Here is a 25,856-nt window from a genome sequence, read left to right as displayed (position 1 = left end):
TTCTCACATTAATTTTAATACCAGTGGTCCGTCTCTGCTAAACATCTCTGGTATGATTTAGAGGTCGGTTTATTACCTGGTAGTTTCATCGAATTTTCCCTCAGAACGCCAAAATGCACTACTCTTTCAGCATTTGTCATTTTACTTTTACGAGGGCAACTGGACAGTTGAAAGTTTATTAATAGTATGCATTTTACACAGTGTCTTAGGATAATCCTTCAAGATAATTCACTGATAATCAAATTATTACATTCATATTTTCAGCATATTAACAGATTTTATGTAGTTTTATGGAAGACAAGAAACCAACATACTTAAAAGGCATAAAATGTTTTGCATTCTCTTTGTTCTCGTTCTCCAAAATGTCAAAAGCCCGTCCAGTTAGTTGAATACATTGAATATTACATAATCACAACACAAGTTATTGATCCAGTTCATTCATCTTGCATATTCTTCAGTTCATATACATTTTGGTCTTGCAGTGCCTCAGTTTCTATCTAGACATTCTTGCCATGACCAGCATTCTCAAAGGTAATATGTCTTCCACCCATTCATTCTGAGATTGCATCATTCTGTCCCACAGAGCTGCTTCAGCACTGTTAGAGTCCATCCAGTCCACATCAGCACCGTAACTTTTACCTGCAAGAAAATCAGATAATACTAAATTCCATGCAACAGTTATATAATACATTGCATCTGTTGGGTGCTTTCATTTTCTTAATTATGGCTGGATATTTCTTGCTGTCAACTGAAAGATGCAGTGGTTACAGCAGGTGGACTTTATTTTTTACCTGTCCCAGGACCAAGCCTAACACCCCCAATGAAGTGGTTAAATCGGTCGTGATCCCACACAGTGAGCTCCACACAGGCCTCTTTGAGGTCCTCTGGCCTGAAGCCATCATATACCATGGTGTGATTAAACACTGGGTTAGAAGCCCTCTTCAACACTCTGGTCTTCTGTTGGCTTTTTCGGCTATTATCTGGGAGGACAGCGCTGAAATGGTAGGATACACACACATGAACATCTCACCTCTGATGGAACGTCCCCATCAATGTAAAATCCACAATGTGCAATCTTTATAATAATTTGCATAAGATGACCACTAGTCAAGGGCAGTGATGATAGGCTTTCTTTGACAAACGGATTAGTTATTTGAACATACTGCAAGTCTAAAGACCTGTTCACACCAAATACAAATTTTCACCACAATTTCTCGTTGCAATTAAGATTTTAAATAAAAACAATGGATTTCTGTAGAGCTTCTCTAAACGAAAGCAGACATTCACATGCAACTATGTGAGGTTTTCTGGTTGTTTTTCAAATTTGTCAAGTAGTTCTTCTTGGCGGGCAGACCAGCTAAAAGGTGTGGTGTGCCACTTACTGTACCAGAGTAAAACTGACTATCGGTTAGCAGTATATATTGTAAAGGCTTGAATGTGCTAACACAAATTATTTGCTTAAAAAAATACCATAAAAACCTACATCATGAATATAAACGTATCAAATTATATGTATAAATACCATTTGACAAAAGGGTCAATGGAAACACCTCTGGAAATGGGTAGATTCTTGCACTCTTTCACCCAGATTTGTACCTCACCATTCGCCTTGTTCTTGTGACCTGCAAGACCAGAAATAAAGTGTAATTTCACCCAAAAATGATTTTTTACCTGTATTTAAACTGTATTTACCCACAGTTCATCCTAAACCCATATGACTTTCTTCTGTGAAACACAATAGGAGATGTTATTCAAAAAGTTGATGTAAAGTGTGATGCAAATTTCGACTGAATGCAGATGCTAAGCGTTTGCATCAAAACCGAAGTATACTTTGGGCTTGAGTCACCACCATTCACTTTCATTGTATGGAAAAAAGATGCACTAAAAGTGAATGATTACTGAAGCTGCCAGTCCTTATAATTCTGCCTAACATTTACTTTAGTGTTCCCAAGAAGAGAGTAATTCATACAGGTTTGGAAAGACATGGGGGCGAGTAAAATATCTCATATTCCTATAAAGACATATTCAGTCAAATACAGAGTTTCAGCATTTGAAAACTGATAAAGGTTCACTCTAGCTTACTGTGTGAAGTCTGTGGAAGAAAACGTAGAGCGATTCTCATCTCTGCTCTCATCTCTTCGCCACCAGCAGAATGTTTAGGGCTGGAAGGAACCTGAACCTGGGTTTAAGTCATACATACTTAAATGGCAGTGCAATATATAACTATACTTTATGTGGCACACCATACTAATAGTTTATCTAAAGACTATAACATTCTTGTTGTCTCACCCTTCCTTTCAGCTGATATTCATTCATCTGCATGTTATTAAAGTCCCATTCCACCAGATCGATCTCTGCCTCTCCAAGAAAGCTGTTACGGCCAAAAGTGTCATTGTGCCACACAGAGAGGTTCAGCTTCTGTGTTTTCAAAGACTCCATTGGAATCTTAAACTGCACAGGAAAATGACAACTTTGGTCATCTAATTTTATTTGTACAATAATTACAAAACCAGGGTTCCCACACCTTTTGACCAATTAATTTCCAATACTTTTCCATGACATCTCCAAGACTTTAAGTTGTTGTTCTTGATTACTGGATAAGCATTTAAAAAATTTCTAGCAAATTAAATACAGCTGAGAAATTTCCATGACTTTTTAAGATTTTATTAATGGTGCTTTGAAAGTGATTTTAGTTGCTCTGGAACTTCCACGAAACTGAGCTGTTGAACTGGGCACGACCCTCTTTAAATTCCATGACTTTTCACAATTTTAAAATTTGCTGATATTTCCAGGTTTTCCATGACCGTGGGAACCCTGTAAAATGTATCTCAGAACATTTATCATTTTCATACCCTTAGGATTTCATTGTAAGTTGGATTCTGAGTCTTCTTCCTCACACATGTTTTTCTCTTTCCGTATTTTGCTTTGTCTGGTAACAAGTAACATTTAACATACCTGAATTTCGAACACACAATGCATTGATATTACTTTTTTATCAGACCATATTTTCCTTACTTAGCTGTATTTTATTGCTTATTTTTACAGTAGTCACATTTTCCTGGTAAAAAGTATTATCTAAATTTATTTTTCCCACTGCTACACTTACGGGTCAGACCGCTTCCTCTTAGGATCTGCCACTGCAAGGTCTTTGCACTGCACAATGAAGATGTGGAACTCTCCCAGTTTTTGCGAATAGTGAATGGTGAACTGGATGGTGCCTTTGACCTCCACACTGCCAAACTCACTACTGCAGATACTCAATATACTGCCAGTGACCTATAAACATCACACATAGAGAGACAGATCTGTATGGAGATTAACTCATAATTTTATGTTATCAATATCAAATGGACAAAAATATTAATAATAATAATATAAGTTGTATTCAGCATTTTATGGGTGTTGAAGACAGGGGTCACATACAGAGGACATGGAGGCCACTTCAGAGCACATGCTAAAATTAGACGGAGTGTTGCATGCTCTCAGTGTGTCATAGTGGAAGCTTCTCTCACCGTTTCTCCAATCCATCTATACGTCACATGCACAAATAACAGGAGATGTTTAACATTTATGGAAGTGAATCATACAGGTGTGAATGTTGGTGTTAGCTTTATTCAGTCACTACAGCCAGTGATAAAGCTAATGCACACATATAAACTATGACATTTTAGTGCTAATCCAGAGCATTGTGTAAGCAGTGTGAGAGCTGTAGTTCAATATGTTTTAGAAACTAAACAATAAATGCCAATTGCCGAAGCTCGTGGATATTGGGTGACAGTGGGTATTTTACCTCTTGTTGCATAAATGCAGGCACAGACATACTCATAATCTTCACCTGCTCAGGGTCTGAGAACGATGTTTTGGTGTTGGTAGTGACTGCAGACACTGAGACAGAAAAAAAGACATGGAAACTTGGAGGAAAATTTTATTGCTCAGAGGTTGCTCTTTGTTCAGGAGACTTAATCAAGTTATCAATTGTTCTGTCCAGATTGGTTCAGAGCACAGGCTTTGAAAATGTTAAAATTAACAAGTTTACTTTTAGGCCCGACGTGGCCTTCTACTGTTGTAGCACATCCGCCCCAAGTTTCGGCGTGTTGTGCATTCTGAGATACTATTCTGCTCACTACAATTGTACAGTGGTTATCTGAGTTACCATAGCCTTTCTGTCAGCTCGAACAAGTCTGGCCATTCGTTTGTTTTGTTTTTTTTGGCACCATTCCGAGTAAACTCTAGAGACCGTTGTGCATGAAAATCCCAGGATATCAGCAGTTACAGAAATACTCAAACCAGACCGTCTTGCACCAACAATCATGCCACAGTCTAAATCACTGAGATCAAATTTTTACCCCATTCTGATTGTTGATGTAAACATTAACTGCAGCTCCTGACCTGTGTCTGCCTGATTTTATGCATTGCACTGCTGCCACAAGATTGGATGATTAGACAACCGCATGAATAAGTAGGTGCACAGGTGTTCCTAATAAAGTGCTCAGTGAGTGTATGTATGATTCAGATGGTACTGGATGTAAACTGCCTTTAATCATTGCCATTTACCCATGCTCTCATTAAATTTTCATAATTCTTTCATGCATTCCCTTAGCCATTTCAAACAGTAAAATATACATAAAAGACTGAGGTTCAATTAGAAAAAGGATGTTTAATGTCCTGAATGCTAATTTAATGTCAGAGGCTTGGCCTGTGCTTTTGATGATATAATTCAAGTGTAGAGTACATTATACGGTCATACGATCTAACAAAGTAACATATGCAGAGTGGAGAAAGACATTAAAGATATTGAAAAGCATTAAAAGGGCACAACATGAAAAGAACTGCATTAGAAACAAAAAATAAGGAAAAGGGTTACATTTATCATCTTCCAAACTCAGCCCAACATCACTCCTTGTGTCAGTCTTCCTTCTCTCTCCTTGGTTTGAATGGCAAATTGTTGTTAAATAAATCAAGAAATATTATGTAGCTAAATGTTGCATTCAAAACATTCTAACTATCGAAGCTTGCGTATACTATAATTTGTTAAGGTTAGAGAGATTTAAAGGGCTTAAGAAATGTCCTCTCCCATCCAGCAGGGGACAAAAGAGTCTGTCCCTCCTAAATAGATATGTTCAACAAACCATTGATTAAACAACTCCCCTCATGTCCCCCACAGACCAAACCACTTTAAAGTCAACAAAACATACTGCAGAAAAGAGAGTGGTACTTACGTGAAGGTGGAGATGCCAGGTCCTCTAGACTCTTTGAAATAGAAAGAGGTCTGGCATTGGCATGCTCCAGAGCAGTTCTGACAGGGCTGGCTTCCTCACTGTCACCTGTCATAGCCAAATTCACATTAGATCTATCACCTTGGGCTACACCATACAAAAAAATAATTCTACTGCTATGATTGTGGAAGACTGTTAGTACTAAAATCTAATTTGAAACACTAAAATTCAAGGTGGTAAAAACTCTGAGAAAGTAAACCACATGCCACAAGCTGCAATCAAAAGCAAGTTAAAAGCTAGCAAAAGTACTAAAGATTTGCTGCAGTTTCCTGTGATTTTTCACCATGAATAAATAAAAAAAAATGTTCTAGCTGATTTATGATCAGTGTCAAAATACTGTATGCTCTTGGTCCTTTTATAACTGTAAACAATATACAGTATACTTCATCACACACCATGTTATGGATGAAAACTTACCAGTCATTCTGATAAATGCAAACGCAAACAGACATGTGATCATTTTGATCTATACATTTTAAATTTTACTGCATTTGTGAAAATGAGCGCATTTACATGCACAATCTTACACAATTATGCTTAAGCTGACAACGCATGTTGCCATGTTAACGCATTAAACAATTTTCCTTTATCGGGATAAGGTCATAAATGGCTTAAGCATAAACTGATCAGCACACATAGATTTTTGCAAATTACACCGATTTTGCATTGCATGTAAACACATTTACGGGCATTTTTAGCAGCTAATCCAATGTACCCTAGTGCAGTGTGCATGACTGTTCATGTTTTGACATCAATGATTTCAAATCACATGTAAACACTGTTTTCTTGCATTGTCTGATTTTTTTAATAAGATGATTTTAGGTAGTTATCAGCGCATTGGTGTACATGTTAGCGTGCTCAGTAATTAAAAAAGCACTCAATATGTAGAGGCAGGGTTTAAAAGTGTTGTAAACTTGTATGGACTGAGGTGGTCAAGAAAACTTAACAGGGCATGAATAGTGTGGGGACAATATAGCATATGAAGTAAAGCAATACTAAGTTCCACTAAAAGTGGGACTAAAAATGCAATTTTATCATGTCTACAAAGTTTGAGCCTCTTTAAACTATCAGGTAGGAATCATTTCTTGGGTCACAATGAGCAGTTTTGAAACTGCATAAACCCTGCATCCACCAAAATCACAGAATTAATCATCACCTTTTTTTTCTACTCATACTAGACTGGACTGGACTAGACTAGACTTTCTACTAGACCAAAGTAGAAAAGGTAAGCTCACAGGCTGAACTGGTGCGTGAGAATGACCAAGCTTCAAGTGTGGAGCTCCCCGAGGAGTCAAAGGTGATCTCCTCTGATTCAGACTGGGAGCGCCGAGAGGGGGAGCTCTGATTGCTTACACTGCCTTGGTTCCCCTGTTCAAAAACCTCACCTATCTGCACCTCAACCTGACCCAGCCTTTCTCTTTCATCTAAGACGGCCTGCTCGGGTACGCTCAGGTAATGGTGTAAACTCAGGGGAATATAAGACCTGGCTAGACGAGAATTTGTCAGAGATTCTGCTGAGAACTTTCGTTCTTTGGGCATGATGGGTCTTATATCAATGTCTCCATCCAAGGTCTTCCCAAGGTGTTCAGGAGATGTATAATTCAGTTCTGAGGCTGATACCTGTGAGTGACCAGTTTTGGAGTAGAATGTACTGCCGTCTTTTGGGATGACACATTGCTTTGAACTGTCTTGGGAAAGGGGCATGTGATACCCTTCAGAACAATTAATGTTACCCATTTTCTCAGTGACAATATTTAACGAATATGAAGGCATTTCTTCATGAGTTTTAACCTTATCATTGTATGGACTCCTGCCGGGAGGACTAATATCTATAACAAAGGTTCTTAAGGGAGAATCCTCCTTCCTGGACTCTTTGTTTGGATAAGAGTCCTTGGGAGGTATTTTAGGCTGTCGTAAGGGGCTGGGTGTTCTGGTCTGATCTTGATCTTTTGGCTGGTAAATATTAGTGGACTGTTTTGTATCATGTTGACCTTTTTCTGGGAGACTTCTGAGGGAAGATGATGGTGGACTTGGCTTCAAATGTTTATCTGAAATCAACTGTGGTTTGCAATTAGAAGTGTTCTGGGCAATGTTAGTTATCCTACCTCTGATACCTTGATGGTCTTGTATTGGCTCTTTTGTTGGACCCTGACTTTTTTCCATCTTCTCTTTTTGCACAATCAAACTAACCTCTTTGTTTAAAGACAAACTCATTTTGTCTAGGCAGCTTGTTAAAACTGGACTAGTTGACCCTATGGAAGAACGTTTAGGAGACAACGTCGTAAATGGGTCTTCAACATCAGGTGTACATGTTGGTGAACCTACAATAACTCGAAGGCCACTTTTTTCTTTTTCCCAAAATGACTTGAGATCATTGATTGAGACTTTATTATCCTGTTGACTGGGGGACATTTTGAGAGTGGAGATTTCCTTCTTCAGGTCAGATATATTCCTCAACAGTGACTCAGGGAGAGGCTCTTCTTGCCCCTTGTTTTGAAGAGAATTATCTCTTAGTTGTAAACTGGATGACATCAGTCTGACATCACTCTTGACCATGAGTGTGTGTAGTCCACTACTTAAGCCTTCTGACTCCTTACTGCTGTCCAAATTAGAAGGTTTTACATCTTTATTTAAGGATATGGCAGACATGTCGACACCATATCGTGATACCAGAGAAAACTCATGTGTTGTTGATTCTCCATCAATTGGATATTCAGTGGTCTTTAAAATGGGTTTGAACTTTGATGGGCTGATGTTTGAATCTGGTAACCTTCTGTCCAAAGTGTCATGATCATTTTCATTAAGCAGATAGGTTTCGTTTTCTTCTATTCCAGCTCCTGTTTTGATGCTCAATATTCTTGGTCCTCTGTTCCCCCTTTCCCAGAATGACTTCAGGTCGGCCAGTCTTCCTGGTGATATCTCGCCTTGGTCAAGCATCTCTCTCTTAAGAATATCTGCACATACATGTCTAGCTGTTTTATTGTCATCCTCTGTTTTTGAGGTAACCTGTATTATTTCTGTTGTCTTGCTTAATGCAGGAACAGAGTCCTGCAAAGCTATACTGTCATCTGCTTGAGGTCTCATTGTGCAAAGTGTTTTGCATTCCGAAGTTGAGATTCCAGTTTTATCTTCAATTATTACTTCTTTGTCAGATACTAGAACTTCAGGACTCTTGTCTTTTTTCTCTGCTCTTGTAAACAATGCAAAAAAAACCTGCCGTGGCTTTGGAGATGGCTTGGTCTTTTGCTGTATAACCGGAGAAGCCAATTCTTCTGATTTGTCATCTGAAGTTCCATGATCCTCTGGTTCCTCTTTGTTCTTCTTGCTCTGTGCTGGCAATTCTTTCAGCTTTCTCTGCTTTGCATCTTGAGAACCTCGGACAAACCACTCAAGCACCTTAGAAATTGAGCGACCCTCTTCCTCTGTTACCGTATGAGTCTGACTCTCTGTGCACAATGGATTGACCTTACCTTTAACCGCAGCAGAGCAGTGGAAGTTGGACACCTGTGAGGACTGAGGCTCAGCATAAAGCTCATGGCGATCTGCAGTGGAGACAATAACAAGTTTAAATGTCAAATTTTTTTACATGAAAGAGACATGGAATTTTACTTTGAACGCTTCAAAAAGATATAAAATTGTGCGAGTCTGGACATCATTTTGTCATCAAATACTGACAATGCACATTAGAATTTCAGTAAAACCCAGAGGGTAGTACATTTCTTGCAGTGCTTATTTACTAATCACCTTTTGCAGATTATGCAGATTATTGCAGACAACATACATACATGAGCGTTCATCAGAAGCCATGTACTCTATGAAGCATGCACACAAATGCAGTTAGTATGAGGGTTGATTAATGGTTAGCATGCAAACTGTTAAATCACAGAGATGATACAATGTTGCCAAGCTATGTGTTTTCAGTAACAAATAAAAAAAAATCTTAAAATCACAGCTAAAATTAAGAGTTTTAATTTTAAAATGTAAGTGCAATGGCTATTTATGCAATGATTAGTTGATAATTTGTGCCTTATAGATTTGTTAACTGATTCCTATACATTTCTTGGGTTTGATTAGATTGACAGGTCCACATTATCTTACCAGAAGGATTTAGATTATGATTTTGTCACTGTCACTCAGACAATTTTAAGGTCTCTTTCTGGATGACCCTTCTACCTGTAAGTCCTCCCACTTTTCTATAGGCTCACTGGTCATCACATTGGGATGTTCGTGATTATTAGATGACTTCAGATTACAACATGTACCCTCAGACAATAGGAAGTAAATAAGCCAAATTTAGGGTCTCTGAGACCGTTATGCTAGTTCCCTCCTTTAAAGACCCCATGGAATCACTTCAGTGCAGTTTTCAGTCCTGTGTTGACATACTTCTTATTGAACAGGAAGCTTGGAAGGAACAAAATGGGCTTGTGCCATTTCTTTTTTAAATAGCCAATAGACTTAAGTTACATCACAGTCATGAGCTATGATTTGCTACTTGCAAATCGTGGTTGAATAGTTAGGGACACTCTCATTCAAAAAGCATTTGATTGCACCAAAATCTGTGTGGTGCAGAGACATCACACTTTTTGGTAAGGGTTAGGGTCTGCTAAAAGTTTTGTAAACTTTTAGGAGTAAACTAGCATATAGTGGGTTTCAAAGCTAATAGACATTGACTAACAACCACAAAACTCCTATTTTGATTTCATGGGGTCTTTAAGTACTGCTCGCTGCTGCAACCAAAGGCAACTGCGTTACCATTTTTTACTATATCGCTTCTATCCAGCTCCCTATCCTGGTCAGACAGAGCACTGCAGTCTTCATCCAACACACTGTTCTCTCCTTGCTCTCTTTCTTTGGCACGAATGATGGAAGAGAAGCGGACCTGTTTTCTGTCTAACCAACTTGAGGCAGAGTGCTCTGAGCATGGGGACAGAGGAGGGCTGATGGGGCTGACTGGTGCAGAAGACTGGCTGCTGTTGCTGTCATTGTTGTTGGGTATGTGTAGTCGCAGAGATTCAATGTAGCTACAACTGGAGCTGCTGTGCTTCAAGATGCCTCTGGGGCTAGGCGTCATGGCCTGTTTAACAGTAGTGTCACTGCTGGCGAAGTCCAGGAGGGAGTTCTGACAGGAGAACAGCAGAAGTCTCTTTTTGGGCACAGGTTTGTCTGCGCATTGAGTGGCTATATGGGTGTCAGTGTTGTCTGTGTTTAGGATACTGTGAAGGGGTGTGTAGCTCTCATTTGAAGGGAGAGGTTCTGGAAAATACAAGCCAATACAACAAGAAACAGACACACACAAATTCTGAATTCATTTTTATGATGAATTCATTTTGCAATTCAATTAAAGAAATAGTTCACCCAAAAATGAAAAATTTGTTTTACTTTCTTTTTTAGGTGGAACGCAAAAGCTGATGTTTTAATGAGATGAGATTTTCGTCTTTTCAATACAATGGCAATGGATAGTAGCTCACAATGAAGCTTCAAAAATGACTCAAACGTATCATAAATAAGAATAAAATGAATATGAAACACAAGTCGCATGGACTGCTTTTATGATTTTTGTGGGTCATTTTTTAAGCTTTAAAGTGGGCACCATCCACTGCCATTGTATTGAAAAGACAGACCGAGATATTCATTTAAATTCATCCTTTTGTGTTCCGGATAAGAAATAAAGTCATATGGGTTTAGGACGACATGAGGTTGAGTAAATTATTCAGAAATTTTGGGTGACCCATTTCTTTAACACTGCTGTTATTGTAACTAAACAGATATTTCAAAGTAAAGCATTGAGATGAAATGCATTGGTTAAAAGCTTGCAAGCAACCAAAGAATATGACAGCAGTATGAGGTCTTTCAGAGTTTGGTAAGCTATTAACATAGCAAAAACTTAAAGAGAGTGCTTCCCCTATATACATTCTATGAGTGCCGCTGCTGAAATTTCACATGGTTTATTCATATTCTTGAGGCAACGTAACGCTTGCTAGCCCCAGTCAGCTGCGCACTTTCTACACTGCACAGTAGTGACGTTTCATTCGTGAACGAATCGGTCATTTTTAATTAATTCTAGTTCACCTTCATTTACTCGCTGTGTCCGAATGTCCATTCTTCCCTACAATATAGTATGCAAAAAACAGTATGCCAATAGAGTAGTATGTTCGATTCCACAGTATTCATAAAACAGTAAGCGAGAAACACCAGGATGACCTACTATTTCCGGCGATATTTTGAAGTGCGGATCGACTGGACATTTTACGGTCCCATAATCCCTTGGGAGCAGAGGAGACTTCATGTTCAAAACCCTTGATTTAAAAGAATGGCGGTGGACCCCATGTAGGACGTCTTTTTTCAACTTGAAGTGCTATATATACCAAGAAAGTTGTTCCTTGTGCTTAAATGATGCTTGTTTAACAAAACCAGAGTAGATTATTTTTACGGTTGTTGTTATTAAATCATATATTCGGGCCACAGGTCAATACCCACGTCCCTGGATGAAGTATGTCTGGAATCTATTTATTCTACTCGCATGCATACCAAAAGAACATACTGTTTTACCGGCAGAGAAGTGTGTCCTTCATCAAATACAGTACATCCTCTAACAGAACGTGATTTCAGATGCAGGGACTGACTCTTATTTCTTGTTTACTGACGTCTCTTCCTTTTGAAGCCAATGAGCTCTAGTTTCAAGCATGAGACTGCTTTAGTAGCTTTTAATGCCTGTTAAGACTGACTATAGTGCGTTTCAAAGCATTTGAATGTGGGTTGTGAAAGAGCATATCATTGGTTTGACCCATTGAACAAATACGCTCCTCATTGAACGAGCAAAGATCAGGATCTGTTGACCAACTGAAGGAGAGGAAGAGGTATGTCGTTCATTTACTTCAGTAATCTCGTTCAACAAGGAGAGAAATTGGTTGTATGAATCATGAGTAAAAGCGACTGATGACATTACAATGACATCAGGAAGTAAATGAATCACTTATAATTATTTTTAGGCTAATGTTGCCTTTTTGTATAGTCATGCACAGCAATTCACAAAATGATAGCTATGCTTTGTTTTCATTTGCTGGGAAAACACTTATTGATGCTTAAACACACTCAATTTGTAGATTCGCAAATTTTAATAAAGTGTAATTAGACTTGATTCGTTTGTGAATGACTGCTTTATCAATGGTTTAATTACTCACTCAAAACACATAAACAATGTTCATTTATTGCCACCTACTGGTTAAGGTATGATTTACAAAAATTGTCAGTGAACGAATCAGCGAACAAATCTGAATGACAGACAGATAAACATCATCTAGAGTTAATTCACTCCACTAAATAAATAACATTTATTGTAGTTATAGGTTTTTGTGGTGATGTTGTGAAATGATTGATTCATGTTCTATAATTTTTGTTAATAAGTGAAGAACAAAAAGGAATGATTAGGACAGATGAAATGTATTGTCAATAAATAGAGTTACAATAATATATGATTTGTCATATTCTTCAAGCAATTCCCATTATTTTTATAACTTAATAAATGTTTATTGGAGGAAATAACAATATTCTGAATGAATATCAGCTGTCTAGCTTGAATGATGTAAAAACAAAACACCCATCAATGGAACAGAGTGGAATACATTAAATGCGCACATTTTATAATGTCATTGGGGACTGAGCCCCATTAAGATTAAAATCCTAGAAATCGCCCCTGTTTTATAATACTATTTGTATTTATGTTTAATAAAATTAGTGCGAGTAATTTTCTGCGTTGAGACATTTTATTATTAAACAGTTAGCCCTTCAAGTGTCAAAAGCTCCCAGTCAATAAACACACATGAATAACCTTAAGCTATTCTTCCACTGACACGTGTAAATACGGGTTCGACGTTGCAGGCTTGTGGTGCACAACTGCACCGCTGCTTCCTAGGGGAAACACTGTTAAACAGCCAAAAATATCACATTATATCTGTAGTTTCTATACTGTAGAAAAAACTAAAAATGTGCTTCATGTGGTAACATTTATTAATGTTTATTCATATGACCGAATCAACTTGACCACAACCAATGAGTTAATTTAAGGACCATGTCAGGTAGAAATAGCTCCATATAGAAGTTTATTTTTTTTATTATTTATTTTTTTTAAGTGTATTTATATTGCACTTTGCAATTATGACAATAACACTAGTCTGACCCTTTGAAAAACATAACTGCAGACCAAAAATGTACCATCTATGTTTGAAGTACAGACTGGTCATGCATGGCAGCTTAGCTACTTAGGACAACATACTTTTTGTATAATCTCCTTAAAGTTTGGCAGCTCGCTATAGCCCAGACCACTACTTTCTAGTTCAACTTTCTGCAGAAATCTTTTGACCATACCACTTCAAGGAATGTCACTTTTTAGCATGTATTCTAATATTGCTCAATGCCACACATTACAGTTTACATTATAGAACTTTTGCAACCAAATACTGCATGTTTAACAGTTATGCATGCAAGACCATTAGAACAAATCATGCTAAGCCAACACCATAGCTCAGAAGAGGCACACATGCTGTTCTCAATGGGGATCAATTCAACAAACTTACTATTCTGGCAAGAAATATGTTCTGGCCCTTTCTCTCCAGAACATTTACTCCATCAAAAACACAACAAAGAGTGTTCAAAGAGACAATCTGTTGAAAGCTGACAGCTGGTATTTACTCTTTGAAATGTTTTGGGATATTAAAGGGATGGTTCACCCAAAAATGAAAATACTGCAATCATTTACTTATCCTCATGTTGTTCAAAACCCCTATGACTTTCTTTTCTCTATGGAAAACAAAAGATGTAAGGTAGAATACTAGAAACCGACAGCCTCAGTCCTCATTCACTTTCACTATATAAAAAAAAAAAATAAATGCAATGAAAGCAATAAAAAAATCCAGTGAAAGTGAATGGTGACTGAGGTTAACATTCTGCCTAACATCTCCTTTTGTGTTCCACGGAAGAAAGAAAGTCACACTGGCTTGAAACAGGAGGAGATAAAATGATGACAGACATTCCATTTTTGGATGAACTATCACTTTAAAAACAATTTGAGGATCATAGTATTAAACAGTAAATTAATTCAGTGTTCTGATAGTGAAGATATTCTCACCCTCAGCAGGTGTCTGGTTGGCCTCATTCACACTATTGCTAATTCTGGATGTCTCTCTCTGCGAGCACACAATATTGAATGGATTCAGCCTGGGCTATATAGGGAAAATAAAAGAGGGTCCAAAAATACAATAATTCATCTGAAGAACATCAATTGAAAATTCATTAAAATATTAAAACTTAGAGACTGAATTGTGTGTAGCTTACCTTGATTTGAGGTCTCTGTCTTTCTTGTTGGCCTTCTGGCATCTGATGTTCAACCCTGTTTGGAGGTAATATCATATAAACAGGGTTTTGATGCATTTAATGAAATAATGCATTAGATGCATGATTCAAAAACAAGATCTAAATGGCCATTGTGAGCTTTCAATCAGAACATTATACTGTACCATGAAAGTTACATTAAAAAGCTGCTTTGGGTAAATTTTTCAATGTTAAAATATTTTATCTTGTCCCATCTTAATGCAAACAGACAACAAAGCCATTCATAGGTTAATTTCACCAAAAAGTGTAAAACTGCTAAGTTTTAGTTGCTGCTAAGCCACAGGCTTTCAACATTGTTTTTTTTTTTTTTTTGTTTTTTTTTTTAACTAACCAACATAACACTGGCTCATCCAATGGCATGAGTTTGGGGTGGGTCTAAATTTATGACCGAACAATGCAGGATGGGGGGAGTGTTCGGGAAACCTTTTAGAAAGGTCTTTATTTTTGCCATTCTGCTATTCATAGTTCTAATATTCAATGGAGATTTAAGTTCTATCTTTGTGGTATACATCCTGGAACCACTTGAAAGTCACAAGATTCAGAGAGCAATAAGTGGGGAAAAACATATTTGATTCCATGCTGCATTGTGACACTATAATGCAAGTACATAGTGTCAGACAGAGAGAAAAACAGTAGCATGTAAGATCTGACCCCTGAAGCTGCTTACTGTTGCTTTTAGAGGCTTTATATGGAGTTAAGATGAAATTAAGGTGCATTTCGAACTGTTCTGAGACCAGTGCAGAATGACAGCACACTGGAGGTTAAGACATTCACTAAACACGGAGTAAGGGAGCATCCTATAGCTCTCTATGCAGCTTAGTGCATTCAATACAAACTTCCTATCAAACTTTCTTTAGCTTGGTATTATTTAAAATTTCACAATTTACTTCCGCTCTACACATGTTGCCATCAATTTTTAGGAAAACTATTTGCACTAGATTTTTTTTTTTTTTTTTTTTGCATGTTTATTAGGTGTTACTAGTTACAAATCAAAAAGGTAAATGGAAAATACACACAGCAGTCATGCTCGGGTCTCAAGAGGTTAATATTTCTGTGATTAATATTTGACTGTTTCAAGCACTGTTTAACGCAATTAATGCAGTATCCGGTTTTTTTCACTTCCTGAAACTTCACTCATGCTTTTTTCTTACTTCTTGTGGCTAAAATTGGCATATATAAATTTACAAGAGGAACTGATTGTGTGGAGCAGTGCACTGTTAATTATTACTCTTCATTACGCATTACGCACATCCCAGGCATAATAAACACAGGAACAGATTTACTGTATGGAGAATGGAGACTTCACTCACAAGTGGTGAGTCAGGTGTGGGAGAGATATGGGCAAGCTGCCGTATCTCTTCGCATCACCCGAAAATGCTCACTCAATGTCATCTGAGCCATTGTCAAATGCAAAACCACGCGAGAAAGACCCAACGTGTGTGCGATAGAAACTTAAAGGCAGCCAGAGAAAATATATATATATATGCATTGGCAGTGTACACTTAAGTTTCTCTTGCCAATATATCTTTATATAAATTGAATCTGCCCATTTGATCCTATTTTTTAAAAAGTCTATTGTAAAAGGGCAGAAGATTTGCCCAACTTTTAACACAAAATTTCCACTGATTTTATTGCATTCATATATATATATACACTTGTATCAAATATTTACACCTGTTAAAATGTGTCTAATAAACTCTATCCCCCCCCAAAAAAGAACATTTTAATATGTACATATTTAAAAAATTTAAATAAATGACGACTAACCAATTTATTGTAAGTTCTTTGAGACAAAGTATAAAGTTAATATATTTATTATTATATTTTACTGGTTGTTTTAATGTACCATGATTAATCGGGATTAATTAGTTAAAACATTTTAATCAATTCACAGCCCTACCCTAAATATTTTTCAGTTCATTATGAACTGTGATATGAGAGCTGCTATGAGAGCTCCTAAAGCTGTTGTATGTAGATATGAGGCTCTTGTTGACAGCATCTCTAACCAGGCTAATGGGCGGAAGTAGAGTTAGTTTTTTAAAAGGCAGAGGCCCTGTGAAATCCGTTAATCAAGTAGAACAACAGCATGTGCTTGTTACTGATAACAGAAAATAATTTATGAGCTAAATTGTTTTGTAGTTACTAGTATTATGTTGCAATTTCTTACTACTTGTTATTACCCATTTTTAACTGGTATTATAATCAATATAATTCACTATTTAAAAATGAAATAACGCCACATTCTCCAAGCTTTAATATCAAGGGTATGACTAAAACAAAACAAAAAACTGACAATATTAAAGCACATGGCACAGCACGTTTAATTTAGATGAAATGTTCTACTTGTAAATTTATTCCATATTAGCAAACACTCACCTCTCATTCTGTGACTGTGTGGATGGCTCCTCAATAATTCCTGAAAGCTCTGGAGGGATAAACACATCCTTTTTCTGACTATTCAGAAAACTGGGTCTCTCATCCCATCTTTGAGAGAGCTCCACTGGAATAACAATAAGAGACTTGTCAATACACATAAACATGCATACACACAAACACTTGGACACACACAACTGCATCTTGAAAAGTCTAATGGATCTATAATGGAGTTATACGATTTGATAAATGTTTTGATTTACAGTGGGGGTTTAAAACAGAAACATTATGACGTAAAAAGAATAAGAAATATTTAAAGAAATATTCTGGGTTCAATACAAGTTAAGCTCAACTGACAGTATTTGTGGCATAATGTTGATTACCACAAAAAATAATTTTACAGTTTTAAAGTTACAGTGAGGCACTTACAATGGAAGTGAATGGGGCCAATTTTTTAAGGATTTAAAATACATTATTTAAGATCTAAAGTTGTTCAAATTGTCTTTTTTGCAGGATCATAGGGTTTACAGCATTTCACCATCATGGCAGCCAAGGTGTAAAATTGGATATAACTTTACACAAAAAAAGTTTAGTAAGCGATTTTATCACACTAAAATCATATTAACATGCATATTGTTCACGTCCTGTGGCTATACTTTTTATAGTATTTTAAAGTTTACGGATTGGCCCCATTCACTTCCACTGAACACTGTAACCCAGTATTGCTGCTTTTTGAAGCAAGCACATGACTGAATACAGGTGAATAACTGCAGATAATCAGGGACAAAGTAAATGCAATGAAAATAATGAGAGACTGCTTGGTAAACAGCAACGGTCCTATCTGATATCCGGCTACAGGCTGGTCATTCTGTTTGCTGGCACCACTTACATATCGTCACGGGTTTCCTTTGTCTCATGGATGCTCTGATGATGTCAGAGCCATGAATCTTCTCTCTGTGTCTGTGATACTTTGTCTCGTAAAACCACTCTCCAGTCAAATACTTCAGCCTGCTCCTGTCTTTCTCAGTCTTATAAAGCTGCCTGAGGGGAAGAGAGTAATAAGTCATTCTTTTATTTGCAAATCATTCTCAGGAATTACCTTGATTTTCAGGGGCATTTTATTTTACCTTTATAAAGAACTTTTTCTAAACATATAAAATACACAACATGCCATCCATGTATGTGAAATATGTCCAAATAAATTCTCAGTATGAGCAGTTACCTTAAAAATTCACAAGATAACATAACACAATAAACATTCTTCTAGAATACATTTTACATAAATTAGTCCCTATGTTAGATATACTGTTACTGCATATTTTGTTGTAATCCCTTTTTTCACTTCTGAAGTATATATATAATATATATATGTATATACACACACACACACACACACACAAAAACACTGGCAGCCAACAGTTTGGAATAATGTACAGATTTTGCTGTTTTGGAAGGAAATTGGTACTTTAATTGACCAAAGTGGCATTCAACTGATCACAAAGTATAGTCAGGACATTACTGATGTAAAAAACAGCACCGTCACTATTTGAAAAAAGTCATTTTTGTTTAAATCTAGACAGGCCCCATTTCCAGCGATCATCACTCCAACACCTTATCCTTGAGTAATCATGCTAAATTGCTAATTTGATACTAGAAAATCACTTGCCAATATATCAAACACTTCTGAAAGCTAGTTGGTTCGTTAAATGAAGCTTAACATTATCTTTGTGTTTGTTTTTGAGTTGCCACAGTATGCAATAGACTAGCATGTCTTAAGGTCAATATTAGGTCAAAAATGGCAAAAAAGAAACAGCTTTCTCTAGAAACTCGTCAGTCAATCATTGTTTTGAGGAATATACAATGCTTGAAATTGCCAAAAAACTGAAGATTTCATACAAAGGTGTGCACTACAGTCTTCATAGACAAAGGACAACTGGCTCTAACAAGGACAGAGAGAGATGTGGAAGGCCAGATGTACAACTAAACAAGAGGATAAGTACATCAGAGTCTCTAGTTTGAGAAATAGACACCTCACATATCCTCAGCTGACAGCTTCATTGAATTCTACCCGATCAACACCAGTTTCATGTTCAACAGTAAAGAGAAGACTCAGGGGTGCAGGCCTTATGGGAAGAATTGCAAAGAAAAAAGCCACTTTTGAAACAGAAAAACAAAAAGAAAAGGTTAGAGTGGGCAAAGAAACACAGACAATGGACAACAGATAATTGGAAAAGAGTGTTATGGATCTTAACCCCATTGAGCTTTTGTGGGATCAGCTAGACTGTAAGGTGCGTGAGAAGTGTCTAACAAGACAGCCACATCTATGGCAAGTGCTACAGGAAGCGTGGGGTGAAATGTCACCTGAGTATCTGGACAAACTGACAGCTAGAATGACAAGGATATGCAAAGCTGTCATTGCTGCACATGGAGGATTTTTTTTTTTGATGAGAACTCTTTGAAGTAGTTTAAGAAGTTCTGAAATTTTTTTTTCAAATTGTAATAGTAATTTTTCACGTTATTAATGTTCTGATTTTACATTGTGATCAGTTGAATGCCACTTTGGTGAATAAAAGTACCAATTTTTTTCCATAAGAGCAAAATCTGTACATTATTCCAAACTTTTGGCTGCAGTGTGTGTGTGTGTGTGTGTGTGTATATATATATATATATATATATATATATATATATATATATATATATATATATATAAAACCACTAACAGCAGAGGCACCAAATCCATGACTAGATAGGCCTAAAATAACAGAATATGAAATATATCAAATGTTAGATAACCGATACAAAAATATGACCTGAAGCATTTTAACTCTGAGCCCTGGGTAATTTCTGACCCTGATGCTTTTTTATGATTTTGCGATATAAGCGGGTGAGTTAATCCCATAAAAATAGGTGTAGAAATAAAGAATAAAACTTCACAGCAACCCTTAAGAACCTAAGTATTAGACCTTGAGATTACGGTCTAACTTTACAGTAAGCTTTTGCTGTGACATCAGTGTGGACAAATTCCAGACATTCTTTGCAGAAGTGTAAACCAATTACTCTAGACAGTTTAAGTGTGAGAACATCACGGAAACAATGAATTCATAAACAGAACCACAATCGAAAAACACTAACCAACAATGGCATAAAGTGAGAATTTATGGCCTCAGCACTTCAATAAGCAAAATCAACAATGGGAAGATAAAAATGGAAGTACAATTATTTAAATAATTAACAGGCAATTGCATTAGTTTAATAACTAGTAAATTATGATTGCACTTGATTAAATCAGAGGCATTATAGGGATAGTTCACCCAAAAATGAAAATTCTTTCATAGTTTTTCCGTCCTAACGCCATCCCAGTTGTACATTACTTTTTTTCTTCATCTGAACACAAACAGAGATTTTTAGAAGAATATGTCAGCTCTGTAGGTCCTTACAATTCAAAATGAATGTTGGACAGAACTTTGAAACTCCAAAAAGCACATAAAAGCATCCTGTTTTACTATAAATTCTCCTCCTCACTCAAAGAATGCGAATCGGCAAAAATAAAAGAAGAAGAATGTGAAAGTGAAAGTAGAGATTGATTGTAAAAAAGGACTTAAATATTGATCTGTTTTCAACCCACACTTATCTTTTTGCTTCTGAAGATATGGATTTAACCACTGAAGTCTTATGGATTACTTTTATGCTGCCTTTATGTGCTTTTTGGAGCTTCACAATTTTAGTTCCCATTCACTTGCATTGTTAGGACCTGCAGAGCTGAGATATTCTTCTAAAAATCTTCATTTGTGTTCAGCAGAAGAAAGAAAGTCATACACATCTGGGATGGCATGAGGGTGAATAAATGATGAGGGAATTTTCATTTTTGGTCCAACTAATCCTTTAAAGGAAAAATTCACCCCAAAATTTTGTCATCCTTTACTAATTCTCATGTTGTTTCAAACCCATATTGCTTTCTATCTTCCGTAAAACACAAAAGGAGATGTTAGACAGAATGACAGCCTCAGTCACCATTTACTTTCTTTGAATGGACAAGTTCCAATAAAATGGGTGAACTTTTTGGGTGAACTATCCCTTTAATCCACCTGGTAACAACCTCTCAAACTCACCTGGTCCTCTGTTCTTCTAACTTCTTTAGCTCTGTATCTCTCTTTAGCACTGCCAAAATCATCTCCTGCTCTTCTTCTGTCAGGTAGCTCAGGTCAATCATGGTGAATGTCTTCAAGGTGAGTGATGCTTACAGATCTCAGATCAATCAAAATGTCAGCAGCATCACTGTGTGTGATCTTGAGGACTGATGCTTGTTCAAACACTAAAACTCATTATGTCACCTGCATCAAATATACAAAGTTTAAAGTCTCAGTTAAAGGGATAGTTCACCCCAAAATATAATTGTACAATATTATAAATATATATGTTATAATATTATTTATTATATAAATATAATATTATTTATTCACCCTCATGTTGTTCCAAACCTGTATGACTTTCTTTCTTCTGTGGAACACAAAAGGAGCCTCGGTCACCATTTGCTTTGATTGCATGGACAAAAATATGCAATGAAAGTGAACGGTTACTGAGACTGTCATTCTGCCTAACATCTTCGGTGCTCCACATGAAAAATTAAGTCATACAGATTAAAAACAACATTAGGGTGAGTAAATGATGTCATAATTTTCATTTTTTGCATGAACCATTCCTTTAATTCAACAAGAACCAAAAACATTTAGCACAGTTGAACAGTCAGAGCTTGGCTTACAAAGAACTCTGTCCTCCCTTTGAATTCTTCTGACCATCACATGATCCTAATTGTTCTAATGAATTCTTCAGCAAGGGATTAAAAGATATCATCTATGCTTCATCTATGCTTCATCTATGCTTCATCTATGCTTCATCTATGCATTAGAAACAAACATGTTGTTTCTCCATACGAGCAATGGTCCATACAGTACGTGCTCAATACTGGACATGTGACATGGCATTGTCAGATGACTATCAGAGGATATGGGTACTGGCTGCTTCTAAACCAGGGGAGCCGAGAGTGAAAGGCTCTTTTATTCCAAAATCAAATTACACTTAACTCAAATTAGGCGGCGGCCCACAAATGATATCAATTTCAACAGTCTGTCTTTTCTGGAAAACAGTTTAAATGAGCCATGGAAAAAACAAGAATATATCTAAACCATTCAAGGAACTAGGATAATAATGATATTTTTGGAAGGAATGCCCAGTTGGCAGAAGTCCATATGTCTTATTAAGGTAAAAGCAGTGACTAAAATACAATGTAATGTTTAAAAATTATTTTGAAACACCAAAAGATCTTAATAAAACACAGTGCAAGTGCAACAAGTTGTATTCATTGAAAATTATTACTATTACTAAATAAACTTGCATTTTTCAAGTGTCAAATAATTGTGTGTAAAAATAAAAATGTGGCTTGTTTAAAGTTCTTTAAAATGCTGAAACAAAACAAACCTCTCAGTCTCCTTGCAGGCAGCTCTCTCATTAATAAGCTTGAAATATTCTGAAATATTTATATAATATAATATATAAATATATATATATTTATACATATTTCTTAATATGTTTTAACATGACTGTCTATAATTAGATTTCAGTCTGATTTCTGTCACTTAAGGCCACGTCCACACTCATTTGTTTCCAGTTTCCCAACGTCATCGTTTTCCAAACTATGCAGTTATGAAGAGTGTTTTCCATGGTTTCATGTAGAACCTTAAAAGATTAGTACACCAAAAAATTTAACACCCTTGTGTTGTCATAACCCTATATGACTTTCTTCGTTTTTCTTAACACCAAGGGAGAAATTGTGAAAAAATGCTGTGTTCAGTGATGTCATACAATGCAGTTTATGGTGACCACCTCTTCAAGCTTCAAAAGAACGCAAAAGTATAATTCAGAAGTCTAATAAATGATTCCATGAGACTCATGATTGTTATGAAAGGATATGATAAGTTTTGGTACGAAACAAGCCGAAATCTAATGTATTAATTAGTGAGAATTTTCACAGACCATTGACCTCCTGTGCATGTTCATGATAGGGCACGAGAGCAAAGGTTCACGCAGCCCTCTCGCGACATTGGGCCGTTCAATCGAAACTTGTTTTGTTTATCTAAAAACAGGTCATCCACAGTGATAGCGACATCATAACACAACACAGCTGCACACAAAACAGTTAAAAGAACTTACAAAATATGTCTGAAGAGTTTGTAGTTGAAGAATTTCTGCATTTCTATACTGTCTTTTTGGAGTACTTGGAAATCAAACAGAAACATAGAGGAGGCTACAGGAAGCCCCAGTCACACCATGTCCTAACCTGACAGCAAATGACACACAATAAAAGGTCTTCCAAGTCTTTGTCCTAAACAGCAGTGAGGAGCAATATTTCTATTTTCAGCACCGCTCGGGTAACTCCTTCCACTGTGAACTTGCAGCGGTCCAAAAACGTATAAAAAAAATAAAATAAGGCTGGGCATAGAAATGCATCAATTCTTTGACTACAAACTCTTCAGACATGTTTAACAAGTTCTGTTCTCTTTTTTGTGTGCAGCTGTGTTGTGTCCTGTTGTCGCTATCACTGTGGAGGTCCTGTTTTTAGATAAACAAAATGAGAACTCCCCAATGTTAAGAAAGGACTGCGTGAACTGTTGTTCTCGTGCCCTATCATGAACACGCACAGGAGATCAACGGTCAGTGAACATTTTTACTTCACTGAATACATTAGATTTCGATTTGTTTCTCACCGAACCTTATCGTATGCTTTCATAACAATCATGAGTCTCGTGTACTGTAAAAAATGTCCGTCATTTTAACAGAAAAAACTGTAAAAATGCTACAGTAAAAAACGTAAATTGGTTAACAAGTAGTTACCTTAAATAATATGGTATGTATTTTATATATATTTAAAAAAACAATGTAGTTTTACGGTAAAATGCTGTAAAAAAAATATATTTTTTTAGATATAAAAAGTATGATTTTCCTGTATAATTAACGGTAAAAATTTTTATGATATTTAACAAGAGAGTACATGTACTTTTTACGGTAAATTATTGTTAAAATTACGGTAAAAACAATAATTGCTCATCCCAGAATTCCCTGCGTGATCAATTACATTTCATTATATTTAATGGGAATAGTTATATTTCTTCTTATTTTTAATATCAGTTATGTACTTTAGGGTGTTCTGTTTTATATTTGATATAGTTTAGTTCATGTTTATTGCATTATTTTAATTTCACCTGTGTTACCCTGATGGTGTTTAGTGTTTGTGTGAGTGACACTAAGCACTGTCTCTACATGTTTATTGATCACTGCTCCTGGAGGGCCACTATTGATGAACTTCATGTCATCATGTGCCCTTCTGTAATTACTACGGTGATTAACAATTCCTAATAAAGTGAAAAGCAGATTTTTACAGTTTCAGAAAGTTAATATATTAAGTTTATCATTTAATAATATAAACAATGGTACTGCACCGTAAAATATACAGGTATCAAAATTACATCCTGTAAAGCCTGTAACATGGTAACCATTTTTTTTTACAGTGAAATTCTGGCAAACACAGCTGCCAGTTTTTTACTGTAAATTTAACAGGATTTTTTTTTTTTTTTTTTTACGTAAATTTAACAGATTGTTTTTTTTTTTGTTGTTTTTTTTTTACAATGCCAATCATGCTAATTCAGCAGAAAAGGGCTGTTGGATTTAATGGTTTAAAATGTAATTTGTTTTGTAAATTATAACAGTTTTAAACAAAAATTTACAGGTTGTATTTTTTTACATAATTATTCTGGCAACCACAGCTACCAGTTTTTTTTTTATTATTATTTATTTATTTATTTATTTTTTTGTAAAAACAACAGGATTGTGTGTTTTTTTTTTTTTTTTTTTTTACAGTGTGGAATAATTTATTAGACTTCTGAATTATACTTCTGTGTTCTTTTGAAGCTTGAAGAGGTGGTCACCATAAACTGCCATTGTATGACATCACTGAGCACAACATTTTTTCACAATTTCTCCCTTGGTGTTAAGAAAAAGAAAGAAAGTCATATAGGGTTACAAAAACACAGGTGTGAGTAAACAATGACTGAATTTTCATTTTTGGGTGAACTAATCCTTTAACTATAAAAATGTTCTTAAAAAAATGGGTTTAAAGTACCTTCACTGAAAGGTTCTTTGGGGAACCAAAAAAGTTTATTCTATGGCATCTCTGTGAAATTGTTAAGAGTGTAAAGTTGGCTTACTTTAATGTTTCTAATGTTTCCTTTTCATAGTTTGCTAGATACAGCCAATTCCAGCCAAGAAGGAAGTCTTGATACTTCCCTATTTTGGAAATTTGTCCCTGAGGTATTAATTGTAACATTTCCATCTCTAAATGATTTTGACAAAATGTATCATATCAGAAAAAGACTTTCCTTTTTCTAGTTCAAAGCATGTTCCCTTTTCTTTCTTTCATTGGATAGATAATTAGATCAGTTTAATTAATAATTAGTCAGATTAAACTGCAATATGCATATTGATTAAGCATAGTTTTAATGAAATATGTACAATAATAATAATCTAGGACTAATCTTTAGGTGTGCCTAACAAAGCATCCCTAAATGATTACTCACAATACACATCTGAGCTCAACAAGGCAAAACAAAGCACTTGTATTTATTTGTTCTGAGAAAGGCATGTCATGACAACTTTGGGATGAGAAGAATCTGAGTTTGCCAAAATGTCTGGGATATCTAAATCATACTACTTTTTAATGTAAAAAAACCTAGTCATCTTGTCAGTCTTGAGGCATTACCGTAACAAAGC

At 36.0% G+C, this 25,856-nt stretch overlaps 2 protein-coding genes across 10 annotated transcripts in view; one reads left to right on the top strand and one right to left on the bottom strand.

Annotated features, from left to right (window-relative positions):
* Positions 1 to 157: 157 nt before the first annotated feature.
* Positions 158 to 25,856, bottom strand: part of LOC127433916 (synaptotagmin-like protein 2) — a 26,731-nt gene continuing 1,032 nt past the window's right edge. Inside the window, exons 2-18 of one of the 9 annotated variants that reach the window (XM_051686266.1) lie at positions 21,146 to 21,367; positions 17,926 to 18,077; positions 17,040 to 17,163; positions 14,607 to 14,661; positions 14,401 to 14,494; positions 10,029 to 10,529; positions 6,512 to 8,818; positions 5,220 to 5,324; positions 3,791 to 3,885; positions 3,424 to 3,528; positions 3,107 to 3,276; positions 2,853 to 2,955; positions 2,290 to 2,451; positions 2,083 to 2,179; positions 1,523 to 1,622; positions 792 to 994; positions 158 to 639 (exon numbers count right to left, since the gene is read on the bottom strand). In XM_051686266.1, the coding sequence (XP_051542226.1) occupies positions 494 to 639; positions 792 to 994; positions 1,523 to 1,622; positions 2,083 to 2,179; positions 2,290 to 2,451; positions 2,853 to 2,955; positions 3,107 to 3,276; positions 3,424 to 3,528; positions 3,791 to 3,885; positions 5,220 to 5,324; positions 6,512 to 8,818; positions 10,029 to 10,529; positions 14,401 to 14,494; positions 14,607 to 14,661; positions 17,040 to 17,163; positions 17,926 to 18,077; positions 21,146 to 21,246 (4,620 nt within the window). In that variant the 5' untranslated portion in view covers positions 21,247 to 21,367 and the 3' untranslated portion in view covers positions 158 to 493. Of the gene's footprint in view, positions 640 to 791; positions 995 to 1,522; positions 1,623 to 2,082; positions 2,180 to 2,289; positions 2,452 to 2,852; positions 2,956 to 3,106; positions 3,277 to 3,423; positions 3,529 to 3,790; positions 3,886 to 5,219; positions 5,325 to 6,511; positions 8,819 to 10,028; positions 10,530 to 13,849; positions 14,310 to 14,400; positions 14,495 to 14,606; positions 14,662 to 17,039; positions 17,164 to 17,925; positions 18,078 to 21,145; positions 21,368 to 25,856 lie in introns of those variants that run through there. The other 8 variants (XM_051686257.1, XM_051686260.1, XM_051686258.1 and 5 more) reach the window with 8 other exon arrangements.
* LOC127433925 (coiled-coil domain-containing protein 83-like) overlaps positions 25,039 to 25,856 on the top strand; it is a 14,434-nt gene continuing 13,616 nt past the window's right edge. The window contains exon 1 of the mRNA XM_051686300.1: positions 25,039 to 25,397. The gene's annotated coding sequence lies outside the window, so the exon portion shown is untranslated. The remainder of the gene's footprint in view (positions 25,398 to 25,856) is intronic.

This window comes from Myxocyprinus asiaticus, chromosome 43, assembly GCF_019703515.2.
Source record: "Myxocyprinus asiaticus isolate MX2 ecotype Aquarium Trade chromosome 43, UBuf_Myxa_2, whole genome shotgun sequence".
NCBI classification, from domain to species: domain Eukaryota; kingdom Metazoa; phylum Chordata; class Actinopteri; order Cypriniformes; family Catostomidae; genus Myxocyprinus; species Myxocyprinus asiaticus.
The sequence above is the reverse complement of the archived record's forward strand: the minus strand, read 5'-3'. Positions and strand labels throughout refer to the sequence as shown.